The sequence below is a fragment of the Sceloporus occidentalis genome, unplaced genomic scaffold, assembly GCF_023333645.1.
Source record: "Sceloporus occidentalis isolate IW3139 unplaced genomic scaffold, rSceOcc1.0.p SCAF_3, whole genome shotgun sequence".
Classification (NCBI taxonomy): Eukaryota; Metazoa; Chordata; class Lepidosauria; order Squamata; family Phrynosomatidae; genus Sceloporus; species Sceloporus occidentalis.
In genome coordinates this window covers 92507107-92519300 of record NW_028316983.1, presented here as the reverse complement: position 1 = coordinate 92519300, position 12194 = coordinate 92507107, and the positions used below count along the sequence as shown (strand labels likewise).

The 12194-nt window shown below is 37.8% G+C and overlaps 1 protein-coding gene across 2 annotated transcripts in view; it reads right to left on the bottom strand.

Moving 5' to 3' along the window:
- The window catches only part of LOC149316419 (serine/threonine-protein kinase TNNI3K), a 255250-nt gene that overhangs the window by 197855 nt on the left and 45201 nt on the right, over positions 1-12194 (bottom strand). For both annotated transcript variants that reach the window (XM_089515448.1, XM_089515449.1), the window contains 3 exons: positions 2885-2970; positions 2284-2381; positions 756-866 (listed from right to left, as the gene is read on the bottom strand). In XM_089515448.1, coding sequence (XP_089371574.1) covers positions 756-866; positions 2284-2381; positions 2885-2970 — 295 coding nt within the window. The remainder of the gene's footprint in view (positions 1-755; positions 867-2283; positions 2382-2884; positions 2971-12194) is intronic.

Genomic DNA, 12194 nt, shown 5'->3' with positions numbered 1-12194 from the left:
AAGCCTAAGTGATGGATATTGTAGAATTACTTTTTCCATGGCACCCAGTATAGCTGGACACTGTATCCCTTATTCTTTTAGCATCAGCTGGTTCCCATGAAGGCCCTATTGCAGAATCATTCTTAGAGGGTAACAGAAAAGGGAGTAGTGGACAAGGCTTTTGTTGAATGGGATGCTCCAGTCATCTCCATATTTAATTTAGGAACTATTTTTTTCCTAAATATCTGGAAGATGTTTTGAAAAAAATAATCCAAGTCTCCCAGGTATTTCCACTGCAGTTTTAGGTGACTCACCCTATCCTTTGTGCATGAACTACCATAGTAATTTGAAGAGACTTGCAATACTGTTGTTAATCTATTACTGGGTTAAGTACATTATTTTATTTGTTTTATTAGAGTTTGGAGAAAGTAGGTCTTTACTGCAGAATATTATACAAAAACCTGAAAAGTAAAGACATAGTGGTATAGATCTAAACAGTTTTAAGTCAGTTTAAAAATAATATTTCAAAGAAGACAAGAGTCATGATTTTTAAGCTGTCATGTCTCAGTTTCCAAATGTGCAGATTTATTTTCTTTAAAACCCACAACTCCACCTCAATAACATTTCCAAAATGCCACAAAAATCCATAAATGAAAGATAAATCTCCTTAGTATATGGCAAGACTTCCTGCCCCTTCATCCTATCCAGGAATATCTTTCAGATCTATCTTGCTTTTGACTCTAATTGTTGCAGTCCATACAAATGAGCAAACATACCTCATGGTGACCAGCTATTGTAGCAATATGGAGAGCTGTAAGTGCTCCATAGCCAACTTGCTGGATGTCAGCTCCACTGTGCAATAAGGCTGTTAAAAGTTCTGCATTGTCCTAAAATGTGAATAGTGACATCATTATTTAGAAATCATTGTTAGGAATATCAGTGGCAAAGAACCTATTTTGCATGTGAGAAGTCCTGATGCAATCTGTTGCATCTCCTGGCAGGTCCGGAAGGGACTCCAGGATACTCTGGAGAGCCAATGCCAGTCAATGAAGACAGTCCTGAGCTAGCTGGACAAATAGTAAGACTTTGTATACTATAAATAGTATAAATTCATTTGTATTATTACATAGCAGATAACCCTCTCCATGAAACTTTGCCACAGATGTGTCCATATATGAAAAATATCCTTCTAGAAAAACCTTGAAGGATCTACTACTTTCATAAATATGTCCTTAATATATTTCACCTGACACAGTCCCCCCCCCCCAGCTACAGGAACAACATCCTAATCATTTGAATAAACGATTCTGAAAATATGTCAAAGGAAAACTAATCAGTTTCAATAGGTCCCTTTGAATTTTGGATTCCACTAATAAAACCTCTCAGCTAACAATGCTACAAACTTCCTATGAGCCTTCATAGCATGGGATTAAATTCAAAGGAATAGAGTAGCTGAAATATTTAAAACAGTTATGGATACAATCACATTTTATATTTTACTCTCAATTAACTGGCAGCCCAGACAAATTCCAATAATGAAAATGAAACATCACATGCCTAATGGGCATGCCTAATAAAGAAGCGCTTCTCACATCACCTTCTGAGATTTATTCCAGACATTCAAGTGCAAAGTACATACCTTATGTTTTGCTTGTGATAGTAGTGAACAAAAGTGAAAACTGTCCAGGCTTGGGATATGGATTGCGTCATGGTTCTTTCAAATATGAGATAAGTATTATAACCCCAAACTCCTTTCTAACTTATCCATAGAAGAACTTGGCTCCTCTCTGTCCCGTTTATATTCTTCCACTCCACACTTGCTCTTTCTTATCTTGCTGCTGCTCTAATATTAGCGGAGGGAAGAAGATAAGGAAGAATTTCTCCCTGTTACCTATGGTTGGGGTGGGGAAAGTAACATATGGGTGGCATATGGAAATTACCAGTTTACTTCACAAAAGGCCTCTCCTTGGCCTAAAACAACTCAAAGGGGGAAAAACCATGGCAGATTGCTCATCTCATGTCCCCTACATGATGTGGGGGGCATTTGAATATAAAAACATGATGGATACAGTTAGCTTTTTGAGGTGTGGGGCGTTTGTGGTGTCTAGACCTCAGGTAGTTGCCCAGTATGGACTGTAGTCTTAAGCCAGAAGTCCCTGATAACTGTATTTTTCCCACACTGGCACCAAGCTTATGGCCATGCTAGTGCCTAACACTAAGCTCTGGAAGCTTAGTAGAGCAGAGACAGAAAATGTGAAAGAACATTTGTCAAACAGAATAATTAATTAATTAAACACCATGTACCTTGTAAGCTGCTAAATGCAAAGCTGTAAATCCATTTCTTGTCAGCCTAGATGGACGCAATCCTTTCAGCATGAGAGTCCTAATGTGTGATTTATTACCTGCATAATAACAAAAATTGAATACTTGTAGTCACATATTTTCATCCCAGACCTACAAATGCTTAGTCAGAGTCAGCACCTACTGAGATCAACTGGACATTCTCATTTATCATTGTACTGAAACAATGAAATGTAGCAGATACAATGGTGATGTTATCCCAGATTCTGAAAATGTTACTTTTTAAAATTCCAATGCCACAATCTTTGAAACATGAGTTATTCTAGTTACTCTTTGAAATGTGTTCCCCTTCTCGCCTTAGGACAACAGTTATTATTGTGTAATATAATCATTTCATTTTATAAATCTCATCCAAGAGTGTTAAGCCACTTTTTACAGTAAACAAAATGCATTCCACTTAATGCCTATGTATGATTGAACAAGAATGCTGCCAGAGACAAACAGATTTAAAAAATAATAACAGTCCTGATGTTTATTACAAAGAATCAAAATCATTAAATATGCCAATAAGAGGGTTATAAAGCATCCAGGCTGAAAACCATACCTTCACAAATACAACACAAATGCAGAAGAGACAGCCCATTTTCTGTACGATAATTCAAATTAACTTTGCTGAAGGCTTCATCAGAGCTGAAAAAAAGGAAAAGAAAAATATTTTATACATGACAACAGATTTAATCTTTTAGCATACTATCTCTCATTGGGGAAAACATTTGAAAAAGGAAGAATTTACTGTGATTTCCCCCTAAAATTAGGCTTGTGCAGATTCTAGTTTTTACTTTAAAGTCCATCTTATTATAAATTTCCCTCAGTTTTTCTTCCTCAGACAGACATAGAATAGTGTAGTGCTTTAGTGTTGGCCTAGAACTCTGGAAGACCATGGCTCAAATGTCCACTGAGCTGTGGAAAGCCACTGGGTGACCTTGAGGAAGTCACATGCTCTCATCCTCACCCTTTCTGAATCTTGCCAAGAAAACCCTGTGATAGCTTCACATTAGGGTCACCTAAGTCAGAAATGACTGAAGGCACACAACAGCAACAATCTCCCTTCCAAAACCACTCCTTTGTTTTTCAAATAAAACTTCTTCTATGCTCAGTTGGTCATAGCTCTTGTTTCCACTTTTTTTCCCTGTACTTTTTATTTGCTCCCTTTTTTCAGCTGGACAAATTGGTATTACATGGAGTATGTTAACTTGAACACAGCTAAGAACAACAAAAATGTTGCATGATACAACTTTCTCTTGAATGTACCACATCAGATTTCAACTGGAGGGATTTATATGTCTGAATGTTCTTTCTGCATATAGAAAAAATAGTATATTGGGAAGAAGCCCAACCTAAAAACCTTCCCTGCATCTGGGGAAGGGCATCTTGGAAAACAGTGGCTATGTTTAGACATCTTGCCAAACTATAATTTACTTGCAGGTAGGATTGCCAGAGTAAAAATTGGAGAGGGTTTCTATATCTATATAATGGTTGCGTATAATGGTTGCGTAGAAGAGGGAATTTCAAAAGGTGTTCCTTGTTACATGGTTATGTGACAAGCAGTACCTGCTGAAATGCTCTCTTCTATACAATCCTATACAGGGATGGAGAAAGTGTGATCCAAGTGCCACATGTTCTATCTCTGTAGCCTGAGTTTTGCCTCAGTATGCCCTCAACATCTCTGAGTCACATCCTGTCAAAAAAACACCCACAAGTAACTTCCAGTTACTATCTCCCCATCCTTTTTTTAAAAGGCCTATTCTATCATGGTCTTTCAATAGCTGAGGTGGTATTGGTGGAGAGAACATGACACAGTTATCTTCCAAACTCCTTAGGTGAGCGTGTGCCCATGTCTGTATAGGTAGGTGTGCATGTGTGTGCATAATTCTTAAATATTTGTTTTATTTTGGGGTGGCAAGTAGATCCCCAAGGACCCTTGTGGGTTAACACCCCTCCCCAATGTTTGATAGTTGTCCACCACTGATTTAATGTGACATGCAGAGCAGAATAATCTGCAGGTCTTCCCATCTCTTTCTCTCAAACAGTCACAAAGAGGAATTCAGAAGCTTTTACTATCACTTTTGGTTAATGGTAGTCATATGATCTGGGGTGACAAACTAACATTTACTATGGCCTATTTCCATGGTTTCTGAAGCTGGCTTACTGAAACTAATGGGTTTCATTAGTTCACATTCTGGGTCCTGATGGTGCAACAGACTAATTATCACGAAGTAGAAAGACAACCTCTGAATGTCTTATTTCCACCACGTGAGAGAAGAAAAGAGAAAGGAGCACATGAGCATAAGGCTCATGTGTGTTATGCTCAGAACTCAGAACAATAACTGCTTCAAGTGCTGGTGATGGTAAAATACTATATCAATACAACCTATCAGTTAGGACTTTTCAGGGACATGCTTTATTTAGCTTTCTGAAACTGTTGCTGCTGAACAAGCAGGTTTAGAGTAAAGTAATCACCTAGGACAAAGGGACTTTTTTTCAATTAACTACTAAATAATTTCAGACTGAATCACATTTTACAGTACATATTAGGCATATAATAACCTCAGCTCCACTGACACTGATGACACATTCACAGATGATATTTAGATGTCTTAGTTACTTGCAAAATGTGCCCCTTTTGTCATATGCTCATTATATAGGTTGCCACCTCACTTTGAGATAAAGGAGATTAAGGAAAAAAGGGTCACTGCATGATGTATATGAGAATTCATTAAATGTATATCAAAGTATAAAAGTTGCCCACCCTGATATATAATTTAGGAGACTGGGTTTTACAGAGTTTGAAAAGTTACTTTTAAAAGGTTAGCAGTATCAGTGATAGTCTTGAGGTCACTGCATGCATTTTCTTGCTATTATTATTGCAGTAAGTCTTTACTTGCCCATTTCTCAAAATACCTAAAACAGTTCCTTTTAATAATGGATAACAGAGGAAACACTTCAAGCAGTCAAAGAAAGAAGAGAAGCAAAACAAAAGAGAGACAGAACAAAATCAGAAACATGAATGCAAGTGTTAAACAACTAGTGTGCAAGGATAAAGAGGACTACTATAACAGTCAATGCAGAGAAACAGAAGAGAATAACAGAAAAGGAAAAATGAAAGATCTCTTCCACAAGATAAGACAACTCAAAGGACAGTTCAAACCAAAGGCTGGATGCTTTTGATTAGAAGAAGAACAAATTACAAGACCATGAAGAAATAAAAAGATGTTGGTTGTAATACACAGAAGAGCTATATAAAAGAGATGAAAAAAAGAATGACACATGGAATGAAGAAGCATGGAATTTAGAAACATAAGAAGATGAATACCAAATTCTAGAAAGTGAGGTGGAACTACAATAAGAGAACTTGGGAAGAATAAATGACTAGGAATAGATGATATTCCAGTTCAATTGATACAATCCATACAGACAGGATCAACTCCTGTGTTAACTAAAATATGCCAACAAATATGTAAAACAAAATTATGATCAACAGACTGGAAAAAATCAATATTCATCCTCATCCACAAAAAAAGAGGGTGGGAGGGAGGGAGGGAGGGAGAGAGAGAGAGAGAGAGAGAGAGAGAGAAGACTGCAGCAACTATAGGACCATAGCATTAATTTCCCACACAAGCAAAATTATGCTTAAAATTCTACAACATAGACTCCAATCATATACGGAGAGAGAAATCCCAAAGGTATAAGTAGAGTTTAGGAAAGACAAAGGCACTACGGACCACACTGCAAACATTCAAACTGCACCAAGGAATTCCAAAAGAAAATCAGCATGTGCTGCATAGATTATAGCAAAGCCTTTGACTGCCTAATCATGAAAAGCTATGGAATGCTCTTAAAGACATGGGAGTGCCACTGCATTTGGTAGTCCTGATGAGAAATCAGTAGGTCAGACAAGAGGCTATTGTTAGAACAGAATATGAAAAAACAGAATAGTTCTCTGATTGGCAAGGTGGGCAGGCAAGCCGACATTGTATCATCCTACTTCTTCAACTTGTATGCTGAATATATCATATGAAGAGCAAGTTTAGACTAGACTCAGAAGAAGGAGGAGTGAAGTTAGGAGGAAGGCATATCAACAATTTAAGATATATGGAAGACACTATACTACTAATGGAAAACATCATGGACTTGGAACAATTACTAAGGAAGGTCAAGGAAGAAAGTGCAAAGGCAGACTTCTTGCTGAACATATAGAAAACAAAAATAAGGACCACAGAGGATCTACATAAATTCACCGGCTTAGACACAATTCTTCTCTTGTTGTAACCTAAATAGTTTGTGACTTCCTTTCCCCCAAAACTATCTCTCTAATCCTTGGTCCTCCCACTGACTGAAGTGTCTCTACTATTAAGTGTTTTTAATATTCTTGGTAGTGTGTTTTCATGTAATACATACATCACTTCAGGCCACTCTTAGTGAAAAAGAAGAAAATAATTCAAAGATATAGCCATGTTAGTCTGTAGACTCACTATGTAGAGAGATCTTGTAGCACCTTTGAGACTAACTAAAAGAAAGAAGGTAGCAGCATGAGCTCTCGTAGACTTCAGTCTACTTCCTCAGATGTTTTTGGTGGAATAGAAGCCAGGGACATACATACATACACACACACACACACACACACACACACACACACACACACATATCCCATAGATATGTGAGAATGTCAATTCAAATACAAAATCCTTTGGTTAAAACTGGATTTGCTACTTCATTCCCATACAAGAAGAAAATAACTTTTATTTACATGCAGAACTTATGATAGTATCTTTCTAGGTAGTTGGTTCCCAAGCTTGTTATTACAATATATATAAATCACTGCAGTTGTTACAAAGTGACTTTGTTCAATTTCTCTCATTGACTTTCTTCCAACAGAACACACTCCTCTAATATCACTGGACTTCATTTCTCCTTTTCAAATCTTTCCTCTCTTACATAGGAATCTGAATCCTACTAGGGCTAAACTCTTATCTGCTCCTCTGGCAGTTCTTGACACACTCTTTCTCTCCTAATGGCTCCTCTTCCTTTTTATAGCCACTCATCAGGCAGTCCCCCACCTTTTTGCCAGGCTGACTCCAATTGGCTGCTCTGAATATTCCACTTCGCCAGTGCCTCTCCACATGTAGTTCTGTGAGATATTTAGCCTTCCCTGTTAGAGAGCTGTAGTGCCACAACAAACTACAAATCTCAGGATGGAGCTATGACAGGTAAAGTGGCATTCAAACTGTATTAATTCTGCAGTGTGGCAGCAGCCCACGTTATTCCAAAAACAAATTAATGACACCTAAATAGCTATTTACTCATTCTTTTTCAGCTCTGGAAGCTTGTTATATAGCTTGTTGTTTTTGTGTTCTTTCAACTAGTTTCCAAGTTATGATAATCCAAGGGTGAAACTGTAATTGTGGGCTTTGTTTTGTTTTGTTTGCAACATTTGTCCAGTGGGAGATGGACTTGTCATTGCCTTCCTTTGAGGCACAGAGTGTGTGACTTGCCCAAGGCCATCTAGTGAGCTTTCATGGCCAAGTAGGAATTTCAACCCTGGTCTACCAGAAACCAAGTCCGCTATAATACACTGGCTCTGGATCTAGACAGTTTGATAAAGAGTCAGTTTGTGTAGCAAGATTCTGGTTCATACATAATTGAGTAGTGTCCAAATATCCAGATGTGGCTATTTCTGATATATTTCTGACAGTGTTTGAAACCCCTGCAACCGCACCAACTGAACATTTATAGATAAAGAATGTAATGGTTTCTCTTAAATGAGATGTGCAGAGGAGGATCAAAAGAAGGGACTTTCAGAGTGTTATTTCTACACTTTGCTTTTGAAATATTGGAATTTAAGTTTTTTTATGCCACATTTAGAAACATTTGTAGACCTTCCATTATTATGTGCCATTAGTATGAAGTACAGCACTTCCATTTTTCATATGTGCAATTAAAAGTGCTTCATTTTAAGCTACATCAGCCCTTAAGAGGGAGATGCAATTTTCCCAATTTTTTACAGTCTCTGTACTAATTGCGCCACATGTGTCCATGTCAGACTCTCCAGCCACTGAATGCCACTTCAGTATTGGGATATCCAAAAGTCAATTTATTTTTTTAATTTTCTCCTACACTTTCTGGAATGCCATGGCACATTTTAATACAGCCTAATAATTTCATGGTGTCTCCTAAGGATGTATGTGAATAAAGTGAGTAATTAAAATAAAGTCATTATGGCTAATGCATTTCTAATATGATGCCCCTCAAATAGGATAAATAGCTACGCTGCCTCGTTAAAAAATGATATGAGGTATTTGCACCTGATACAAACATATTTTAGTAAAAAATGCAGCATATACTAAAAAAAAAAAGTTACAGAATCTGCAGTTTTATGATTCATTATTGGTGCTCGCTGACCTCGTTTCCAGGACTGGATGACAGGGAGAGCGAAAGAGATTTCATTAATAAAAATACATAAAACTGGCAGAGTAAATATGTAGTCATCAAGATTTTCCTCAACAACTAAATATACACATAAACAATACATTTATAATATTACAAGTAATTTGACCGGACACTTTCCCCCCTTCTTTTACCTCTACCATGATTTAGGGCTGGAATGTGAAGCAAAAGAAGGAGCAATAATTAAAACTGTAGCAAGATTTTATTCAGCACTTGCATTTGAGAATGAAGTGTAAATTTGGCACAGAAAATTGCTGCAGCTTGCAATGTGTCCAAAATTACTTTCTGATAAGGGGTATGTTTTTGAAAAGTTTAGAGCAAGTCATTTTTCAAACTGGAAGTAGGATTTTTAAATATGTTGCCAATTTGGCAAGAGGCTAATTTTGGGGTTTTCTTTTCTTTTTCTTTTTTAAAAACCACAACCTGTCTCTGTCTGTGAACCTCTTATCCCTCTTCTGAATATTCCACAATGTAATCTTTAAAAGTTGTACTGTAATTAAGAAAAGACAGTAACAAGATTTGCACTGAGTGATTTTCATTTCATGGAAGCTCAGGGACGTTTTTGCTGTTCCTGTCAAAGAGGGTAAGGGTAATTATTGTTCAGCATCAATGGCCAGATGAGACAGGGAGGAGTGCTCAGTGGAACAGCCAGTCTGCATAATTACATTCATGTATCTAATGCAGTAGATCAGTCATATGAATACGGAGATGTCAACCTCCAGCCTGTGGGCAAGTTTGATTCTTCTGTAACACCCTTAAGATTGTCAACTTACAACAAACAAAATCTGATGATTCGTGTTTTTATTATCTGCCTATCTGTTTCTAGTCCAGTGGTTCCCAAACTTGGGTTCTCCAGATGTCTTCGACCTCATGTCCCAGAATCCCTGGCTGTTGGCCAAACTAGCTGGCACTTCTGGGAGACACCAAAAACACCCAGAGGACCAGAGTTTGGGAACCACAGCATTCTAGACCATGGTGGGTTTCATCAATGGCTAGTGCCATTGCGAGAACCAGTTTGATGTAGTGGCTGGGATCTTGGACTATGATTCTGCAGACCAGAGTTTGAATCATAGCTCAGCCATGTAAATCTCCTGGGTGAGTTTGGACAAGTCACATTCTCTCTTCGTCAGAGCCTAGCAATAGAAAACCCTTTCTGAAGAAACTTGCCAAGAAAAAACACATGATATGGTCACTTTCTTGGCAAGAAATGACTTGAAGGCAGACAACAACAACAACAACAACAACAACAACAACTGCCACTACATACCTGCTGACTGTGCACACTCTCACTGATGAGAGATCTCTGAATCTCTTACTCACATTTGCAGTCTATTTGTTTAGCATTCTGTTGGTCTGATTCAGAGAGTGCTCATGGTATGGAGAAAGATGCCACTGCCCAGTTGCTCATTGAATTTCTGTCCTACAGATTAGGATTCTGAGGAAGATGGTGGGCTGAAGCTTTCCCTTTTTGCAGGGCTTCACAGGGAAAGAAGTGGTGATGGCTTTTAAATCAACTGGAGGTAGGGTCTGGTCAACAGCATATGTACCTAGATCTTGGGAAGATCCAAGGGATTTCTCATAGGGCCCTAGGATCTAGCAGTTGCTGTGGAAATTGCACAAAGTGGTTGGTGAAATGCGGGAAGCCGGGGGCGGGATTGGGTTTTACCATCATAAGGCCTGACTGCCATCTGCAATGCCTGTAGGGCTGGAAAGCAGCTCTTTATAGACACAGGACCCAACATGTTTGCCTTCTTTATTTAACACTTAGGATACCCTAAGGTAAGCCTATCACAGGGTTTTCTAGGGCTAAGAGTGTGACTTAACTAAGATCACCCAGTGGGTTTCCATGGCTGAGCAGGGGACTGAACTCTGATCTCCAGAGTCACAATCCAACACTCAAACCATTATAACACACTAGCTCTAAGTGTTAAATAAAAAAGGCAAAAATATTGGGTCATGTGTGGGATATCCAATGGGCTGATGGCTGTGTGGCACAGAGTGATTGAAGCTGCTGGCAGACAATCCATGGACTCATGCACATGCATCTATAGTGGAATCAGAAAAAAATAATGGCACAATGTGGCTTGTAACTGCAAATGTTCTGTTATGGTGGGTCCTTCCTCTCAACAGAAGGGGAGTGGTGCAGACTACGCATCAGTTGCCAGGCTGTTGTGGGAGCCAACAGTGTGGACAATGGGTTCTACTTACAAACTGGGGAACCCAGGGATAAGCTGACTTTTCCCATCCATCTGTTCTCAGACTTTCTGTAACATTTTATTTTGCCTGTATTCCTTATCAGCCAAAAGTTTAGATAGAAATAATAAAGCTTGCAGTGATCAAAGGAGTAAGCAACAAGGATATTTAAAAGATTTATGGATTTGTTTTCTACTAGATTTCTATCATAAACTAATATGGATTTATTATGTACAGATTATAAAATGGAGATATCATGAGAAACTGTATTTGTTTTGACACAAGGAAGTACTGAATTTGAAATAACAACAAGTGCAACAACACGACTTGATAGGATTGGCTCTCGTTTTTGGCACTGCAGTTCTGAATGTGCAGAAATGTTTGTGTTTAAAAAAAAATGGAGGGGGCACCCTTTGGAGCCCAGCACAGCCTTTTTTTTTCTAGAGTGCTTAATAAAATAAGACAAATAAGAATAATAAGAGCCAGGTCAAAGGGCCTTGATGGTGAGCTCAGAATACAAAATGAGACTGGAGGTTTTGAAAATGTGGTGCTGATATCAGATGATGAATCTGAAGTTAAATTTTTGAATGGAGATTTCAGAGGTAGTGAAACAATGATGTGGAATAAAGAGGAAGTTTCCTGTAAATGTGTGAATGAAGATTACGCTACAATGACAGAAAATATTGCAAATATTAAAATCATGAGTGAAAATGCTGAAGCTGTGATGAAAAAGATCAGGGATAAGACTGGGAGAAAATACTGGCAATTGATTACTGAGGTGGTTGAGAGCCGGCGGGAGATAGTTGTGGAAAATGGTAGCAAAACTGTACCTGTGGGAAGTTTGCCTCAGTTTGCATTTTGCCATTTTTTTTGTGAAGGGGAACCTTGCATTAAGGTATCATATATATTTAATAAAGTTCATGGTTAAAATGGCACTGATAGGAGATAGATTTATGCATTAATCTTAATGAGATGAAAAATAAAATGTTATTATTAAAAATGTTATTAAGCATGTGTTACTGTTTGATTTAAGAGGAGAAAAGAATTCGTTTTAACAAAGTATATTAAGTTTTAAGATAATAATAATAATAATAATAATAATAATAATTTGTTTTATTTATATACTGCTATTCCAAAGATCATAGCGGTGAACAGCAAGTAAGCTAATTAGCAAGTAAGCTAATTTGCCCCCAACAGTCTGGGTACTCATTTTAATG